Source organism: Pituophis catenifer, unplaced genomic scaffold, assembly GCF_029215685.1.
Source record: "Pituophis catenifer annectens isolate HBS135680 unplaced genomic scaffold, rPitCat1.0.hap2 SCAF_1, whole genome shotgun sequence".
NCBI classification, from domain to species: Eukaryota; Metazoa; Chordata; class Lepidosauria; order Squamata; family Colubridae; genus Pituophis; species Pituophis catenifer.
In genome coordinates, this window is record NW_027256881.1 from 101364043 (window position 1) to 101385046 (window position 21004).

At 38.0% G+C, this 21004-nt stretch overlaps 1 protein-coding gene across 1 annotated transcript in view; it reads right to left on the reverse strand.

Moving 5' to 3' along the window:
* FOXO3 (forkhead box O3) overlaps positions 1-21004 on the reverse strand; it is a 136196-nt gene that overhangs the window by 7963 nt on the left and 107229 nt on the right. Inside the window, exon 2 of the mRNA XM_070932819.1 lies at positions 8838-10274. Coding sequence (XP_070788920.1) covers positions 8874-10274 — 1401 coding nt within the window. The 3' untranslated portion in view covers positions 8838-8873. The remainder of the gene's footprint in view (positions 1-8837; positions 10275-21004) is intronic.

The following is a 21004-nucleotide window of genomic DNA, read 5'->3' on the forward strand; positions in this document are numbered from 1 at the left end:
TTTGTAAGATGCAGCTTCCTATCATATATTTAGCTAAAGAATACAAAACATTATGTCTGAATATTGTTCATTTAATGTTAAACCAGTGCTGCAAGTTAAATTTTGGGGGATTGTATATATGGTAACTGTGGCAATTTCACTACCCTTAAATACAGGAAGTCCTCGACTTACGACCACAGTTGAGCCCCAAATTTCTGTTGCTAAGTGAGACATTTGTTAAGTGAATTTTGCCCCAGTTTACAACCTTTCTTGCCACAGTTGTTAAGTGAATCACTTCAGTTGTTAAGTTAGTAACATAGTTGTTGAGTGAATCTGGTTCCACATTGACTTTGCTGGTCAGAAGGTCACAAAAGATGATCATATGACCCCAGACACGGCAACCGTCATAAATATGAGTCAATTGCCAAGGGCCTCAATTTGGATCACATGACCATGGGGATGCATCAAGGATCATAAGTGTGAAAAACGGCCACAAGTGCCTTTTTTCACGCTGTTGTAACTTCGAAGGTCACTAAATGAACCGTTGTAAGTCAGGGACTACCTGTATGTACAAAAATAGAGAAATATTCAAACACCCACAATGGAGAAATGGATTGTAAAGGCAGCAAAATTAGCAGATATGGCAAAAGTGACCTGTCTGCTCAGGGACTTTTATATAATAATGATTTTTATAATGAAATAATTTATAAAATAGTAAGGACTTTTATAAAAGACTTTTATAGATGTTTTACCGAAAATGGAAAAAAGTGAAATGGTGATTTCTGGATTTGACGATTCAAAAAAGACTGAATAAGGGGCTAAAGAGACTATTGTAGTGTAAAAGAGGGAAGAGAGATTATGAGTTTGTAACCGCTATAAAGAAGAAACATTAGGAGAATTGAATGATAATCTTCAATTAACTTTTTTTCTTTAACTATATTGTTCGCTTCATTTTTTTTCTTTTTTTTCCTCTTTACAAATTTCTATATTCGTCTTTCATAATATAAAAATGTTCAATAAAAATATAAATTTTGGGGAAGACTAGTATATGGCATTATTAACTGCCTCAGGCTTGAAGCCGACCTGAATACTGAACCTCAGTATGATCTTCAATAAGCTTATCAGAACACTAACCAGAAAAAAACACTAAACTCCAAGTAATTCTGTGTGTACACACATTTGTAGCAACAATAATACTCTATGTGGGTGAACCATTCAATAAAACATGCATATAATATGAAAATCGTAGCTAAGAGAATCTACTACTATTGTAATTCTAAGCAAATTGCCAGAAGGAGAGGGAAAAGCAATGGCCAAAAGATTTTTCAGTTGATTTTGTAAGAGCTTTGGTGATTAAGGGGCTGCTACGTCTGTACTAGGCAGTACTGAAAAGTTCTGTTGCCTTCTGCATCAACAGCTACACCTTGCTCTATCTCTTAACTTACAAGGTCCTTCCCAAAAGGCAGCATCACCTGTTGTTTTTAAGCACTTTTTTTAAATGGTTCGAGAGACCCTAAATACAATCACAAAAGTGGGGCTGGTATACAGGATAATTTCACATAGGATGACTTGATCAGAGTTCATATGCACTGGACAGGACAGATTTGGATAGATAGATAGATAGATAGATAGATAGATAGATAGATAGATAGATAGATAGATAGATAATGAGTTTATAAAACACACCTGAGAAATAGCAGTGGCTACAAGCTGTGGTTCCCCACCATGCTTAATTCAATCCAACCCAGTGGAGTAAAACAATACTCTGGCTAGTCTATATTTATGCTGCTTGACCTCAAAAGCTATAAGTGATCATCTCAATTCATTCCACAATGTTCACTTGGAATTAAAAGTCTGAGGTTCTGATCTCAACAAAAGTGACAAAGAAAGAGTCCTTAAAATACTAATGATGTGGATTAGCACCCCATTTAGTTCCTGCAGTCTTTAATTATGATGTATTAGAAATTACAATAGTTAAAAAAGGAAAGATGATCCCCTAATGTTCTCCAAAGTGAAAGAAATAGTAAAGTACTGCAAGTAAAACTGAGTTTCAGCCCACCAACAGGAAAGTCCTAACACTTTATTCTAAATTCTTAGAAAAAAGGTGATTTGTGTGCATAGTAAGATCATAGTGTATGACAGAAAACATAGGAAGAACTAATTAAGTACAATTGTGTTCTTTCTCACCATTTTCAGGGATAAAACAAGTTATATATTAATAAATTGTATTCAATCCACAAATTATTTCTATTAATTTATATACTAGTTTCTTTGATTTATGCCTCTCACTAGATGGTTGTATTAATACCAATTACTTTAGAGCAGCTCAATTGTTTAGTTTATTCAGTACTATTGTCTAAAGTTTACTGATACAGTTGAATGATATAGAATGGATTCATCAGCTGATAGGACATATGAGCAATAATTTAGAGCAATTAGAGGACTTGTATTTCCACAGCTTATAAATGTTAATATGAACATATATGTCCATTTCCTATATAAGGAATTAGTTTTCCACTAATATTTCATGTCTTTTTTTCAAACAGCCCTTTAAAGAGCATGATAATGATTTTAAAATAGTTTAATTTCCTGCTGTAGTATTATACAGTTATGAACTAATTGATTTCATATCAACCATGAAACTCTCTGAATGTCTTAGGCATGCCAGTCTCTTCCCCTTGTATTAAAAAAAATAAATAAAATGCAAGGAAAAATTAATTTATAAGGATGTGCTGAACAAAAGTAACTGCAAACTACTTGTATACCATTCCTAATATAGGAAAAGTGGACCTTCATTGAAAAGGAGACAGAAGGAAAAATCTTAGTGGCCAAATTCAAAGATTCCAAGTTAATCTATAAAGGTATTACCGATTTCAACAATGATTGTATGAAGGTGACACTGCTTGGGTAAATAAGAGAGTGTTTCATTTGACATGAACCATTCAAAATGCACAAATGTTAATGAAAACAGGCTACAGAATTAGCCTTTATATTTCCAATTTGTTATTCCAGAGAATAATCAGGCACTCCTTTTTGCTATAGGCATTCCTAGCATTGTTTTTCTTTCTCTGTTGTCTGGGGAAGCATACATCTTTATTATGGTTATCATGAAAGCAATTCTTCCTGTCATGAAGAACCCTCATTTGCTAATGTTAAATGAATTTGACAGGTCAGAAAGCCAAGACAAATCATTTAAAAGGAGCCAACACTGTTGTGATGTGTCATAGGACATACAAAGCCCCCAAGATGCTAAATAATAGACAGCTCAAGAGGAAAAGTGTAATAAAAGATTCTCCCATAAATCAAACCCCTTCAGTCCTCCTCAAATTCAATTACTTCTCCAGGAAGATTAGAAAAACATTATTTTAAATGAAGAGCAGACAAAAAATTAAAAAGACTGGAAGATGCCAAATAAAAGAGAAGAAAGATTATATACACTAAACATACATTAAATACAACGCTATCTTTGCATAGTAAAGGTCAGTGTAGCAAGGTATATAAGAGAGGATATTTGTAAAATACATATTAGTGTAGGTCTGCAGTTATTATAGTGTATTAATTACAATCCATGTTCAATAGCAAGAAATACAGGGGTGAATTGTCAAATGCTATATTGAGCTCCTAAAGCAAAAAAAAAAAAAAAACACCTGGCTAAATTCATACATGCTGCTGAGCCACAAGCAAATTACTACATGGCTTGATTTATATGTGAACACAAGCAATTTTGGCAAAGATCATTCAGCTGTCAATTCTTTTACTCTTTTTCAATACCTAAGGGTAAAAAGTTCAAAAGCAAATTAAAAATGAAAGCACAGGTCATGACCATTTTTTACAGGTGAGTCAAGAGCTATATAATATTTCTCCAGGATCTCTTAAATAGGCATAAGGTAGAAAGTGTAAGTTAGAGCAAATATAATATTTGTGATCTATATCAATTCAACTATTCTAAATTTTAAAATTAAATGTATTTCAATTTGTTCTTGAAGAATTCTCAATACTGTGTTACTCCATGATATGTTGCAAAAAGGCAACAAGTTTTCTGTTTGTGCAATTCTTCTTTATAAATACAGTAATCCGGTCATTTCCATTCAGTGCTTCTACTCATACAATTGGGTAAAGCATAATGTTTTAATTCCTAGCCTCTTTAGTGAGCCGGCAAAGTTAATATGGCTCCGTCATCCATGAACTTTTGGGTTATCATCAGCCAGGACACTGGACTGTTCCAAATTCCTGATTTAGAAGTAACAACTCTCGGAGTGTTACTATGGTTGTTGGATGGTTAAAGGTAAAGGTAAAGGTTCCCCTCGCACATATGTGCTAGTTGTTCTTGACTCTAGGGGGCGGTGCTTATCTCCATTTCAAAGCCGAAGAGCCAGCACTGTCCAAAGATGTCTCCATGGTCATGTGGCTGGCATGACTAAACGTCAAAGGCGCACGGAATGCTGTTACCTTCCCACCAAAGGTTGTCCCTATTTTTCTACTTGCATTTTTTACGTGCTTTCGAACTGCTAGGTTGGCAGAAGCTGGGACAAGTAACGGGAGCTCATCCTGTTATGCGGCACTAGGGATTCGAACCTCTGAACTGCCGACCTTTCGATCGACAAGCTCAGCGTCTTAGCCACTGAGCCACCATGTCCCATGATAGGGATGGTTACTCCTACTCATAGAATGAATTTGTGAGAATGATCTGAAAAGCATGCCGCTGTTGGTCATTAGTAACAAATTGCCACACAAAAGTAGCCAATACCTTTCAATCAACCTGAACTGAAAACTGAATTAAAATGAAACAATTTGGAGTAAAATTATTACAGCCACCTCCAGAAGACATTTATGACATGCAAGGATTTAGTCGTTGCCCTTCCTACCTCCTCTAGCACACCATAAATTACCATAAATAGAATCCTGCATGGAAGAATGAAGCGCAGGACATTCGTTTTTAGTAGCTGAGTTAATTAAAATCATGGCAATCGTTTCCAGGAAAGTCTAGTGTTAGTCCTTGTTTTGCCGTACTTTGCAAGCTTGGAAAATAGCAGCCTTAAATGCTTTGATTTTTCCAAGAAAAAAACATTACTACAAAAAGCACTCTTGAAAAATCTTAGCAATTCAAAATGGAGAAGGAAAATAAATTTGAAATCCTGAAGTTAAACCGTGACAAATATTCACAGAAAAAATCAATCGTATTTTACAACATGATCCTAAGTCAGTGTGATACAAAAGTCAATGCATTATGAACTCCACCCAATGTTGCTCTGCTTGCTCTAAAAATATCAAGCGATGCTGTCATCTTATGCTATCCCGTAATTTTGGCAACAGTAGGAACAACCAGTTTCCAATTATCTTTCCTGAATCTTATGAACATAATGGCCTTCAGAAAAGCACAGAGAAAGTCTCCAATAATTGAAAGTCTATAGTGCATTATGCCCACAAAATAATTTTACCAACTTATCCCTGGCTCTTGATGAGTGGTTTTTCAGAACCGTGTACTATATAATCCCATCCCTAAAGTTCTCATTGCTTCTCTGCAATGAAAAGGAAAAAAAGAAATTGGAGTTTCTGCAAAGCAGTAAAAGCTGACTTTATCTTTAGCAAATCTGTATATTCTAAGGAGAGAGTTGGGGGCAAGCATAAATAATGGCCAGCTAATGAATCAAGTCACAGTTATAAAATATAATAATTGCTTCACCTCCTTCTGTGTTTTTCTCTAGCACTGACATGTATGCTTTTGAATGAATGTTGCCAGCAAATCATGCTACAATTGATGCTACAATACGGGCTAATCAACATTATTGTGGTTTTCCTAAATGGCTTTAAATTACAACCACAATATTTTTGTTTTACTCTTCACTTTACTGTAAATATACAGATTTAAGACATAAATTATAAATATGTATTATGTATTAATGTTCATGTATATTGGTTTTAGCTTTGAAAAATAAATAGTGGCTCCATTTGTTTATTCTGCTAAAAATCCTGTTGGATTCAATGCAACTTATTCCGTTGAGGAAGGAAGGAAGGAAGGAAGGAAGGAAAGGAAGGAAGGAAGGAAGGAAGGAAGGAAGGAAGGAAGGAAGGAAGGAAGGAAGGAAGGAAGGAGGGAAGGAGGGAGGGAGGGAGGAAGGCTGGCTAACTCTATGCCAAGAGATGATACACTTTCATGGGGAGAGCCTTCTCTGTGGTGGCGCCCACCCTCTGGAACAACCTCCCCCCAGAGTTACGTACAATAACAGACCTCCGGATTTTTCGTCGGGCCCTGAAAACCCATTTATTTCAACTAGCTGGGCTGGCTTGAGTCAAATTTTAAATTGATTTTAAATTGGAACAGTTTTAATTATGGCCAAGATATTTAATTATTTTAATCAGTTTTTTAGATTTTGTATGTTTTGTATGTATGTCTTGTTTTTACTTTGGCTGTTCACCGCCCTGAGTCCTATATTGGAGAAGGGCGGTATAGAAATTTAAACAAATAAATAAAATAAATAAATGATGGAACAACTTTTTCTTTTCTGGTACCTCATTCCACTTTCATGCTGTGAAAAATGAAGTGACTAAGGTATTTTTGCCAACAACATAGCTCACTGGAGAAAATGAGATGTGAGGACTTTTTGCCAGTCAAAATACTGCTTAAATCTAAGCAGCAGAGATCAATATAATGCTTAGTCTTCTTGAAAATCTACCTGAGCATTCTTTGATAGGAATTTGATAATCATGGCTGCATTCTCCCTTAGCATTTTTAGCCAAGGATTACAGTATTAAACTGCACGCCACAGGGAATTTGTAGTCCTCTTAAAAATCATACCATATATGATCAAGTACTATGCTACTTACAATGTTTCAGACATTTTTTGTCAAACCCAAACTGGCCCGAAACCAGTTTATGTGAAAATGTCAGCAAGTTTTTATATGGAATACAAATAACATCTTCAGAGTACCCCTAAATTTGATAAATGATATCGGCAAGGGGAATCCCCAAAATTTTATTAAGGACTCTACAACTGCTTTTTCTTTTTTCAAAATCATAGAAATCAATTTCCTCTCCCAATAGCCTGCTTTGAAGGCTTAATTTCTTTTTTTTCAAAGCATTAACTATTATTGCAAAGTAAAAGAATCATATAATCTTGTCACAGTTCTTATCTGAGTGGAAAAGTAACTTTTTGAAAGCACTTTGACAAGAAAAATATTGTGCAATATCTGGTTTGATTCTCATTTGGTAATTGTAATTGTTTACAGTATCTTTATTTCTGATAGGAGAAAATAAATGAATGATAACATACGTGGTAACAGCTTCATCCAAAGAAGCTAGGATGAGATCGCCTGCATATCAGATTGGAAAATTGTAAGTCTTTCTGTGAATTTATTTCAGAAACTACTTTGGTGATAAGATCTACTGTATATCCGTAACTTTTTTTGCTTCTTCCTTAATTCACTTTTCCCTTAAGGCCTTTTCCCACTTGCACCTAACAATGATACAATCATCATGCCTTGGCAACATCTTTTTTCTACTCTCTCCTGATGATGATGTTGCTTTTCTCTCATTGGCAGCCTAGGAGTGAGGCAGATTTAAGACCTTCTTAGCTGAAATGATATTTTTCCTCTTTAGCCAAGAGCATCCAGCAGCAGCCACAATGTGTATATAACACTTGTTGTGCTTTGCCACCCTTTATAACAGGGATGAAGTGAGATGATCAGTAGCAGGTGTGGTTAGAGAAGCTCTCATTGGCTGTTTCAGGTTAATACGGGCACACTCCTCCCCTCCCCATCCCTGGCCAACCTTGTCTGCCCTCATTCTGCTTTGTCTCCCTAAAGGTGAGTATTGTGCTGCTGGTTTACCAGAGTTTGCAAATACAGCAGATTGTTCAGCCAGCAGTACTGCTAGTATTTTAACTCCATGACCCTTTAACACAAGACTGAGATAGGAAAACAGCGGAATGAGTGACCAACCCTTCCTCCTTGCCTCCCCAACTGAGCATGAAGTCATCCTTTATTATCTATATAAAGAACGGAAAGGAGGAAAAAGGGATAGAAATCTTAAACCAAAGAGCAGCAACTCATTACCCTTTGCAATTATGATGATGTTGTTTTTTTAAATCACCTATTTGGCTTAAGTTACAACAGAATGAGGTGTTAAGAGGAATGACACAGGAAGGAGCCTAAAATGATGGACAGAGTTCTCTAGATGGACCTGCCCATTTCTCCTCTGGTGCCGTGACTGTCAGATAGCGTCCCTGATGGTTGGTGATACACAGAAGAGAAAGGACAGCAAAGCCAGATCCTTCCTTGCTTATCGTGTGCCCCACATGGATAATCAGGACCCTACTGTCCAGCAGTGCATCAAAACAGACAGGTGAGAGGCAGAATAAAGGTTGGCAATGCAAACAGCAAATGTTGTTCTAGTATAGTGGTTTTGTTTGTTTGTTTGTTTGTCAATTTAAGGATGGGTAGATAGCACTTTATCTCATAATTTACCCCATAATGATGCAAGTTGGAACTAACATCACACTAACAAAACCCCATGCAGTGATTTTTTTAAAAAAAGTATAAAACGATCACCAAGTGGGAAGAGCCACACCAAAAACAAAAAAGTTTTCTGAAATGTTTCAACATGCATCAGGAGCTGATAGTGGGTCAGAGTTTGGGAATGAATTACATCTCTCAATATAGTATGCCCACAGAACACAATGGAGAAGACTGAAATTAAATCAGCCTTTAGTTATTTCTATTGGAAACTCTTATCATAGCTGTAATCTAACCCTGAGTTAGGTCTGGGTGTTTGCTGTAAAAGCTGTACTTGTCCTCTTTAAAAGCTATATTTACATATTGTCAAGTACAGTACTGAATGCAACAGACTAAACATTGCTAACCTGCTTTGCCCATTTTCCCCTCTTTGCATAAATCCTTCAGCCTGGAACCCAACTCTGTGATGAAGCTTGCTTAGCACCAGTGAAGTTTCCCACATTCAGTGTAACAACATTCTGGGCTGAGATGAGGGAATCAAAATTAAAATCCAATCCATCTGCATCCATGAGTTCACTGCGGATAATGGACTCCATGTCGCATTCCAAGCTCCCGTTGAAAATATCCAGATCCAAATCACTGGGGAATTTATCGTGCCCCATGACCGGAAGGCTCACACTGTTGGCATACAAAGAAGAGCCTGAGAGGGAGTCAGAAAGTGATTGCATAGACTGGTTGGCAGGTGGCTGTTGCTGGTGTTTTGCTGATCCAAGGTTGGTGTCACTTAAGCCCATAGTACCGGCAGAATTTGACAAGGCACGGCTGCCACTGAGAGAGGAATTCTGGGATTGATGCTGGTGGTGGAGCAGGTTCTGATTGGTCAAAGAGCTCTGACTTGGTTGAGCAGCAAATGACATCATTGGATCATTCCGAAGCATAATATTCCTGCGGGCGTTTTGGGCAGACACAGCGGTGCTAGCTTGTGACATGAGTGGATCAGACTGAGTCATCATGACATCACTGTGGCTATGTGAATCCGATGCCAGCAGATCCTGCAGAGTTTGGTTATTGTAGTGCGAAATGGAAGAAAATGTAGCTTGCTTGTTCTCTTGGATGGTTTGCATGGGAGACTGACGGAGAGAATTCAGAGATGATGGTCCAAACACAGCATTGTTGAAACTACTGGATGGAGAACCAAGCCCTGAACCTTTGGAGCCGTATGGAAAGCTTGAGCTTCTCTGCATGAGACCTCCTGTGGGTGACTGTTGGGAAGAGGGAAGGGTTATATTGTCCAGGAGGTCATCCATAAGATTATCTGTCAAGCCATCATTCAAGTTCATCGTGCCTGCCATGTCAGTCAACCTAGGCAGCTCAACGTTACAGGGCTTGCTCACTGATGGGGACATGCTGGGTGAGCTACTGTACAACATGGGAGAAAGGGGAGCATCATCATCCTGCACCTCATCTAGCTCAGTGCTTGCCAATATTGGGGACAAGCGGCCACTTATTGTACTGGCATTCGAGCTGGTACGAGACCGGAAATCTGTCCACGCATCCAGTTCGTCACTGCTACGGGAGGTTGGGCTACCAGGCCACTTGGATAGCTGGGTGGGGCTGTCGTCACTTGTCTCCTGGGCAACTTGAAGGGCGGCTTTTTTCTTAGCTGCTCGTCCTCGGCTCTTTGTGTATTTGTTGCTGTTGTCCATCGATACAGCCCGTCTGCGTGGTGCTTTCCCTCCTTTCCCACCGTCGGGGTTGATCATCCACCATGAGCTTTTCCCAGTTCCTTCATTCTGTACCCTGATGAATCGACTGTGAAGGGACAAGTTGTGTCTGATTGAGTTCTGTAAAGACAACACACAAAATCCCCCAAATTTAGAATATGTCAAGTAAATGCTGTTATTCAATAATACTTAAGACATAAAAAACATAAAGGAAAAAAAACTTCCATTATTGCTAAAAATCTGAAGGGATTCTCAGTCATCCAGGTCCTGGTTGTCCCAAAGGTGCTTTTTTCAGGAGGCAACTAGACTTTCTTGTTTTTTCTTTGAAGACGTTTCGCTTCTCATCCAAGAAACCTCTTCAGTTCTGACAGGACAGTTGTCTCCTGAAAAAGCACCTTTGGGACTTCCATTATGGCTATTACTTCTCTAGTTTTTAATAGGTTGTTCAGACTCTAGAATAAGTACAGAATTTAGTACAGGAATCATGATAAAATTCAAAGTATTTCTGCATGGCATAAATATAATGAATGTGTGGATAAGCCCTTTCCTGAGAAAGAGCATTTAGTACTGATGCTACTGTTGTAAGCACATAGCTTTGGTGATTTAGTGGTGTTTTCTAAACAAATTCTCTTAAATTATGTTCATTAGCTTAAAGAGAATCTCTATCTTTTATTTAAAAAGCCTCCCATTAAAATAGTTGCCAAAGTAATCAGATGCATAGAAAATCAGGATAATTAATATAGATATCCTATGATCCTAAGCACTTATAGCCAAGAACCAGTTCTGCAACTCACTTATTTCTAAATCATAGTGTACAAACTGAACACGCAAAGCAAAACCTGTCTGACATGTTGTAACCTAATGATCTTCCGTAAATAGCAACAACTATGTTTATTAGTTTTTTCTCATCTTCCCTTTTCCTTTAGTGGTGTCTGAGCAAACTAACTTGGTTAATATTCTACCCTGAGCCATTGCTGTAAGTTTCCAAAGCGAAAAACAATTATATATAGCACAGTCACCAACTGTGTGGTTTTTACTAGTGGATATGAAAGAGTTGAGCAAACCAAATTCTAGTCAATTGCCATAAGAAATGCAACAAGTCAAAACACCACTGACCTGAGAAATCCCATCGCCCCAAAACCAGTATGCCATTTAGGGTCATACTAGAATGAACGGATGGTTGCAAGAGACATATACTGCTAGTCTAAAAGCTATTTCCAGCCATTCCATTGAGATGCACTTTAGGTTTATAGTAGTAAAAAAAAAAAGTGGCATGGGGAGAACTTCCAGATAAGGCTTTTATTGTCAAAATATCAAACCACACTTTCAGAATTTTTCAGAAAACTGACTGAAAGATTTCTTCCAATAATAAACTTCCTGCATGTTCCCACCATTTCTTCTAGCTATTTTAATTACCATATCGGAAAAAATAAATAAAGGAAAGGGCAGAATAAGTTGGGAAAGGTGGCAAAGGCAGAATGCCTTGTGGTTGTTACTGCTACAACCTTCTGTCTGGACACACCCAAAGGAAGATGAGACTGGTAGGATTACAGCCTGTATAGTCCAAATATAGACCAATTGTGCAAAGCAAAGCTAGTTCTTTACAAAGCGCAGAGGCCTAGGCGAAGCCTCTCTTTTCAGAGTGCTAAAGCAGCCATGTCATTTGCAAGTCCTGGATGGCTGCTTCCGAAGTTGGTCCTTGTTACTTTTAACAATTAAAATGAGCAGCTTTGTATTGTGCGTGTCAAAACCTTAAAGTATTTTGGAGATAAGAATCTGGAGGAAACCACAGTATGACCGGGTCTCTTTAAATGTGAGGAGGTACTTAAAAACTATTGGCAGATGTGGATCATATCCATGTGGAAAAGCGAAATGTTTTTGAAAACATGTTTTGAAAACAGAATAGTAGGAATTCACTCATTTTTTTTTTAAACTATTTTATAATGTACAATGGGGATTGTCATTCAAGCTCGATGATTCACATTGGCATCGCTACGTCTGACATAAAGAAGCAGGATGACATTAAGTTAATGAAAAACATCTGGGGTGTGCAAAGACATGCAGTCTACGTGCTTTTTATTCATCGTTTAAGTACATAAAAATGTTTTGTCTAAGGCCAGGTCCAGTAAAGGGAAAAAAAAGTAATAAAGTTCAAAGCCAGGGTTTTCTCTCTTGATCACAGCAGATATATACTGCTGTCTGCTGCCTAGAATCGCTTTTTCATAAGATGGGCAGCCACGTAAATTTGACAAACAAATAAATAAAATAAACGATCACTTCAAGCAAATATAAATACATACCAAATGCCACTCACTCTCCCTTTGTAAGTATAAACGCACACCTTTAATAAAGTAAAAGCTCTGGAGTATTTTCTTTTCACTTTGCCAGTTTATGGCTTTGATTCCAAGCTCTGCAAATACTCTAACGGGTGCATACTGATTTTCTATGAGTGAGGTATTTTTTTTTATCGGAAAGATTATAGCCCTACTGTGTATCTCCATCTATGTGTAAACTCTCGAAACCTTTCAGTCATCTGTAGTAAGTTATAATACTAAAAACAATAAAAGTAATAATAATCATCTGTGTATTGGATCAGAGTGGTTTACACTGTCCAGCGTTTGATGAAAATTTAATACAATTTGCTGAATTTTGGAGCATTAATGCAACTGTGTATCAAAGTATATTACCCAACAAATATTCAGATTAAGACACAGTTCAAATGTGTTTAGCCTGAATGACAAAAACCAAGATACTACAACTGTAAGACTTGAGCTTTACCTAAAGCCAACCGCCTATATATCAAATCCTATGTTTTGGTTATGGGTGGAGAACCACTTTTTCTCAGTGGGAGAAGAAACTAATACCTTATTGTAATAGACCAGTCTAATTTTAGTAGCTTTGGTTATGGTTTTGTTCAATTTCTTCCTCACACAAAAATAGCTACTGATAAAAAAAACACACTTCATATTCATTTTCTTACTTCACAGTAATTATTACTTATGTTGCTTCTTCTAGATGGGCAATACTAGGTGACTGTTGAATGAATAAGCTTCTTAAAACTGTTTTCCCTTGCATTTATTACTACTGAAAACCAACCTGAGTCAATCTGAATGAACACTAGTAGTTCCCTTTCAAGCTAAATATTGCCTCCACTATCTCATATAAGGTTCCTGCATTTCAACATTGAAGTGCAACATTCCATCCTGGGATCAAACCAGGGGCAGGTTCCAAATCCCGTTGCTACTGGAGCCTCCTGCCACTGCCGCTACCGGCTCGCCTGATCTGGTACGAACCGGTAGCAACCCGCCACTGGATCAAACCTGTCTCAAAGATGAGAAGTACCAGGGATCCCTCTCTGCCATGCTTCCAGGCACAGTGCAGTTAGTGTAACTTCTAGGGCCAATGTGCACATATTGTGTTATGTCAACAACAGCCACCAAGCAGCCTGAGCAATTCTGGGAACTTAAGTTCCTCTTTAAAATTGTTATTTGCATAAAGAGGAATGCTCCACTCACACCAATGAAGATTTCCTTTGAAATATAAACTGAAGTTTTGCAGAAGAAATATTAAACAAAATGGTAGCAAAAAGAGAAAGGCAAAAGTTATACATGTTATGAGCCGTGTTGGCTCATTGGTCAGAATGCAGTATTATAGGCTAATTCTGCCGACTGCCAGCAGTTCGATTCTGACCAGCTCAAGGTTGACTCAGCCTTCCATCCTTCCGCGGTCGGTAAAATGAGGATCCAAATTGCTGGGGGCAATATGATGAACTCTGTAAACCTCTTAGAGAGGGCTGTAAAGCACAGTGAAGCAGTATATAAGACTAAGTGCTATTGCTACTTACATTCCCACAGAAAACATGTGTCCATTCTCCCAATCATAAGGAACACTCCTTAGTGGAATTACCTATCCTGTTACAAACAGTGAAATGAACGCACTGAATATGCTTTGCCGTGTTTGTTCATAAGTTTTATAAGGACAGTGGAAGACTGTTTACAGTTTTGCTGACTCAATCAGGACCACTGTTTCTCATATTTCAGAATTCTATTTGCAAGTGTTTCACTTGTTTGTTCTTTATTTCTTTAGTTTAGGAACATTGGCATATCCTTTTCTACAAAAAATTCCCCACTCTTCTGAGCTCAGTTTCTGTTTCAGTCTCTTCCATGCTGTGTTTACCTTATGGGACTTGCCCATTAATTCAGACACCAGCTGCATGCACCTCGCCTGGAGTACAGAGGCTTTTTGTCTGGAAGGGACATGTGGTATCAATTTATCACTCTCCACAACACAACAAGGAATCCATTTGCTGGGGGGTGGGGGGAGGGAAGAACTGTGTGACTTCTCTTAAAAGCACCCCCACCCAATATTTTTAAAAATAAACCTACAGATTAGCAAGATGAGATACAGCTGGTGGATATGGAATTCTTGTTATATGATTGACTCTGTAAATTTAATACCCCAGTCCATTTGCAATGCAAAATAAAGAGTTCCAGTGTGCTGTATATTCTTCAACTAGATACAAACAATTAAAATAAGCTTTGCAATATAGCTTTTCACAATACATGATTTGGAAGTGATTAACAGTTAGCAGCAGCTTCTGATTAGTTACTCTGAGTGCTTGTTTTAGCCTCCTTGAATGGCTTTCTGAGCAGGGTAAGCAGGGGTAAAAATAACCTAGAAGCACTGAAAAAAATCTCTAGTGGGGTTGTATTCTAAATGCATTGTGCAACAGTATGCGTCCTTATTACAGAAAATATGTTACTCTTATATTCATATTTTTTTTAATAACATTTCCAGACATCTCCCTTTCAGGTCACTGATATATATCTGAACTTGGGGTTCTACTACAGTATTAAATCATTTCAACTGAGGAAGGAAGGAAGGAAAGAAGGAAGGAAGGAAGGAAGGAAGGAAGGAAGGAAGGGAGGGAGGGAGGGAGGGAGGGGGCTCCCACAGTATTAAATCATTTCAACTGAGGAAGGAAGGAAGGAAGGAAGGAAGGAAGGAAGGGAGGGAGGGAGGGAGGGGGCTCCCACAGTGTAAATTTTTAATGTGAGCTGAATGAGGAGAAGAAACGGACAAAACTCTTAAATTGCACATTTTTTAAAAATGGCCGCTTAGCCATTCTTATTCCTGAACATGGTTGTCCAATGAAACAAAAGGTTTGGGGGGGGAGGCAAGAACAGGGGAAGGGAAGTCCCCAGTATATGTGGCAGACAGGCAGGCCAAAAGCCCAGGATGTAGTGGTCATTCCTGCACAGAGTCTGAAAGGGAGGCAGCATTCCTGTCACAGCACCCTCAAGCCAATAGGGCCACAGGCATGCCTGCAGTGGATGGAAGTGTAACAGGAGCCCACTTTGCCTGGCTTGCGTTAGCAGAAGTCAGAACAATACTTTTCTTAATGTGGAGCAACAAAAGGTGGGCAGAGGTTCACCTTCATGGGAGGTGATGATTAAGTTTGGCCTGCCTGTCTTCAAGAAATGACCAGTGAACCATCTTTTTGCTGGTGCAAGAAAGAAATTCATTTCAGCTCTGAAGAGAAATAAAGTCCCTTAAGGTCTAAAATATAAGGGAAAAGGCATTATTTTCAAGTTTTATTCTAAAGCTTTGAACACAGAGACAATATTAAATATTTATTACACTTATATCATATCTTGTTTGAAAATCAGCTCATGGTGGAATTTATTCCTGTGAAATAAATTGGCTTGAGAGACAGCAACTGAACAATGGTCATCCAGGGAGGAGCGATTTGAACTCCAAGCTCCCTAGAATGATCTCAGTACTCGTGCAATGTTCACACAACATACACAGACTTGGTTAATTTAACCATGGCTTACTCAGTTAACTAAAATTTCTGGATGTGCAGGATATAGTGAACCATAAACCAAAAAAAAAAAAAAAGATAAATCTGTTATCTTTGCAAAATATCCTTAGCTAAAATGTGACTTTTCAATTTGTAGATCAGTGTATTTATGGCTCAGTATTTACAAACATTGCTTCTATTTGTCTTTAAGAATAAAGGTGAAAAGGGAGATACTGGACTTAGTTTCTCCAGGTTCTAAAGTAATTTAATCTTCCCCAGGTTCAAATTAAGTCTATCAACCATGAGAAGGACATTAATTTGCCTTCCCTTAACCTGACTGATCTTAGAGCTAGGGTCCCCAACCCCGGGGCCTCAGCCCACTATCAAGCCTTGAACTGTTCAGAACCAGGCCACAGAAGTAACAGGCAAGTGTGTGCGTGCGTATCCCTGCTTGTGTGAGCAGTGAGCAGTGGTTCACATGCCCGCTGCTCCTCTCTTCCCCTGCTGAATCGCAAAGCTGGAAAGATTGGGGAACTCTGCCTTATAAGGTACACCCTTGAGATGACCTATGGGTCTGCTTAGAACTACCTTGACACCACTTCCAAAGTAAGTTTATTGGGGGTTAAGGTCAAAATAGAAATCAGGAGCATAGATGGAATGGAAAACAACAAGCAACAGTGGGGATAAGGAAGTAAGAAATTTTTATAAGAAATACTGATAAGTATTCTCATCTTAGTAGAGTCCAGCAAATAATTTATTCTTTCTAATAATGCCACTGAACTTGAAGGGATCCAAGGGATTGGAGATAATGAACATTTAAAGTACATTTCTGTAGTTTATTGAGCATTATAGCCTTGCTTCTGAAAAGCACACTGTCTTACCTTAATACAACAATTAAATTAAAACAAGTAGTTGCTCTATATGATGGTATTTTTCTTGCAGATTTTTCAGAAATGAATCAACAAATGGATGGAGGCATAAATGAATGAAGGGGACACTTTGATGTTTTTCTTCTCAGAATTTCCCCCTCCCCCAGTCCCATTTTATAATAAAGCATGAGAGGCTGACTGTGGAAGAAGAGTTATAGCTTGCATGGGCTTAGTGGCCTTTTATCCATTTTTCAATTCAGCCCAATCACTTATTATCTATTCTAGAGAGACACCCTGAAGAGTTATGATTCTAATTTAGCTCAATTTACAACTGGGTACCTCTTTCAGCTCTACCTTAATTCCTTTAATTGCTAACATTATCAGACAAACATATTAATTTATAATTTTTGTTGGTATAAACTCTTGCATGCTTGAGAAATTTAGGTGCTAAACGTATCTTAAACTGCTTCCTTATTTGCTGAAAGGGGACAGTGGGTGGTTGGGAAAAACGCCACAAGAAAACGTACAAGGCATTTCAGTTTTCCCCTTACCAGAATGACTGTTAAAACCTTTTGATTTTAGAGGATTATACCTGAATCCAAGTCAGTGTTGGTGCCTGATGACTGCCTGAGCAATCCCTGAATTTTTCTTGCAAGGTTTTAAAAGTGGTTTGCCATTGCCTTCTTCTTTGAGCTGAGGGCCAAAGTCACCCAGCTGCCTTTATGTCTAATATGGGTTTAGAATTCCTGTTTCTAGCCCGATGTCTTAAATTTAGATGATCACATTGAGCTATTTTCACTTAATATTCCAATCTTTTCACCAATTGATACGAACAAGGTTATTTGTGAGTCAGATGAGTGGGTGGTATAGAAACATGAATAAACAAACAAACAAACAAACAAACAAACAAACAGAATAGTTTGTCACTGGTGTCTTTGTTTTACTTTAGTATTAATCTCTCTCCATGTCTTCTTCCCTTTTTCCTTTCTTCACATGAATTATAATTTTTAAAACTGCCTAACATGTGCTGTCAGGATTATAAATTATAATCCCGACAGCACATGTTAGGCAGTTTTATGAAGTGGCAATTTTGTCTATTCTCAACATGGCCACAATGATGGACATTGAACACCTATTAAACAGAGAACAGGAAAGGTTGCTTTCTTCCATCTCTTAATCCTTCAGGATATTCCTCTCTAACCCACAGCTGCTCTGTGTCCTGGGGAGAGCAAAGTAGATGATATCCTTTCGAAGTATTGGCTGTAGTCACTCACCATTTCTATTTTCTAAGAATGCTTACAGAGTCAATTCTATGAGATAATAAAATAACCTAGAAGTATAGTTTTGGAATACTGAAGGCACAACCTAGGATGTCTGAAAACTACAACTGACATCTTTTTTTCCCCTTCAGGGTCTGTATGTAGCGTTAGACAGTGGATTTGAGGAAATACTAAAACACACATATAAAACTTATCCTTGCTGAAGGAAAGATACACATAACCTACCTGACCTCAGCTTGGGGGGGGGAAACCTGCACTCTTTCTATCCCACACAATCAACAAGACCTTTGGAGACAATCAGAGATAAAGATGTGGAAAAATACTGAGCTATATGGATTATGGGACTGTTTTAAGAATCTTTACAGTCTGACTTTCATATATTGTGATTATCTTAAAATATCTCTCTGATTACAGTACCTGCTTGTGGAATTCCCTGCATATGGAGCCTCACCCAAGTGTCTCCCTCTTCACACAGATACTATACACACCAAGCAAAGGCCTCTTTTTCAGAGTGCCCTTAAAATTTCAAGTCCAATTCGACTTTACTTAAATAGTACTGGACTTTATAGTTGCTGCCTTGGATTTTACCAATGCCCTTTTATATTATTGTATTCATTTAAATGTCACTATTTTAATGCCATTATCTTAATTATTACTATTGATTCATTGATCGTTTGATTATGTGCCATCAAGTCATTTCAACTCCCGGCAACCACAGAGATAGATTTTCTCCATGATGATTTATCCTTAACCTGTTCTTTCAGGCCTCTCAACAATGCGCTCACTGCCGCCTTGTTGGTGGTTGTTCTTTTCTTCTTTTCTTTTCTTCTTTTTTCTTTTCTTTTCCTTTCCTTTCCTTCTCTTTCCTTTCCTTTCCTTTCCTTCCACCTTTCCTTGAATGAGAGCCTTTTCCAGAGAGCTGGGTTTTCAGATAATATATCTAAAAATTATCACAGTATTCAGTATTTCGGGAGTTGTCTAAATGTTTAAACAATGAATGAATGAATAACAAGTGTCCTCTATATAGTTGCATTTTAATTTTTCAATTCCTTGGAAGCAGCTGAATGTGTCTTCTGACATACACAAGGCAACTCATTGTAACCAAATGTGTACAACCAGAATCATGGTCAGAATATCTAAATCAATCTGCTCTGTCTCATTCTCTCTTTTTAATGATATTATTCTAAATTACTACAATAAATAACAACCCCACCTCCAGCTGAAAATATAGCATCTGGGAATTGGCTGAACACATCAGACTTTCAGTTAGCCGTACCACTTCCAGTTACCCTATAGACAGCCATCCGCTGACCGCAGGAGACTTCTAATAAGTAACATTTGTTTTGTGTAGTGAGAATGATGCTTGCCATTTACTTTTTTCCACTGGGAAATGCATGTGTGGAGGCAGGAGAGGTGGGGGATGATGGGAGAAAGAAAACACGAGCAAAACATCACGGTAAAAATACCCAAATGCTGAATTTTTCAAAAGGCTGATCAAAAATGTGTAGAGGATCACAAAAATGAAAGGAGGGAGAGGGGGGATAAGAAACAAAGAACTGTTTCTTCCAGTCAAAAGAAATATTCCAAATAGAGCTTTATGAGAAGACATGGCAATGGTTAAACAGTTGTGTGGCGTTTATTTTTCAAAGTTAGAAACCGTCTCAGTAGCTTCTTGCCCAGCTGTTTTTGTTCTTGGAAAACTACAGAGAACATTCCATTCCATTCCATTCTACTCCACCAAACCTGCACTTCCGGCACACGCTTGGACACTGGAACCAACTCTTACAGATTCACACACACACCCTTCATCCCATACAACGTCTTTTGATCAAACACTTCAGCAAGACCTGATAATTCAGGCTGTAAATGTGCATTTGCGATTTCTGCACAATGGAATTCTTGCGAGTATTCCAGTGCAATGCCTATTGTATCATCAGGGGCTGCTCTCAAAGAAGCTTAAGAAAAATAATTTAGAATATTGAAGCAAGGCTTGTGGTTGTAGGATTCAAAGGGACAGGCCAGGGTCATTCCCCAGAAGCAAGCAAATAAAGAAGCACCTGGTGCAAAGTCTGTTTCAGAGCAACTCTTAGGACTGCAGGCGATTTAAAGCCTTGGTCAAGTTTCAATTGAGAACCTTTGTGGGAATTAAACTGTAAGGCAGTCTATGCGGCAGTTTTTAAGATTAAGAAATTAATCAGGAGTGCAGAGTTGAATGGTGTTTGAAAAAGGAAATTCTAAGTTCTTAAAATGTTTGATATTTCTCAGGCTATACGGCTGCTAAATCTGTGTTTTAATATTCACTCCCTAGCAATAAAGTATTGTTTATTGCCTAGGGAGTGTTTAAAGTTAAAGTCAGGACTCCTTTCCACTGTTAAAAATTATGGAGGACCTCAAAAGAGCTTTTGTTTCTATGGGTTATATTTATTGATATTTACCATATTAAAAATTAAGATTGACACAGTCTCTGCCACCATCTCTTCTTGTTTGATGGGATTTTAATATTGTATTATTTTTCAACATAGGGTGACAACTCATTTTGATTTCAAGGACCCCTTGGGTGTCCTCAGACCATACTTTGAAAAACACTTCAGTAAAGTATGGTCAGATATGTTATTTACCCATTTCAATCCAGCTAATGGCGACTGCTTAATTTTTTTCAAAATTATATCTTTTGTGTTTTGTTATAAATGTAATAAAATATGTTATTGAAACACAACTAATATATATGGGCATGCTTGCAGGAAGACTGTAGGAAGATACCGGGGGTGGGGGGTGGGGCAACAGGAAGATGCTAGGAAGTTAAGAGTTAATGCCTCAGTTGTGTGGTGCTTACAGTGTGGCCCTGCAGATTCAAGTCTTGATACTGAATCTCCTCAGGAACATTGAGTAAGGAAGGAG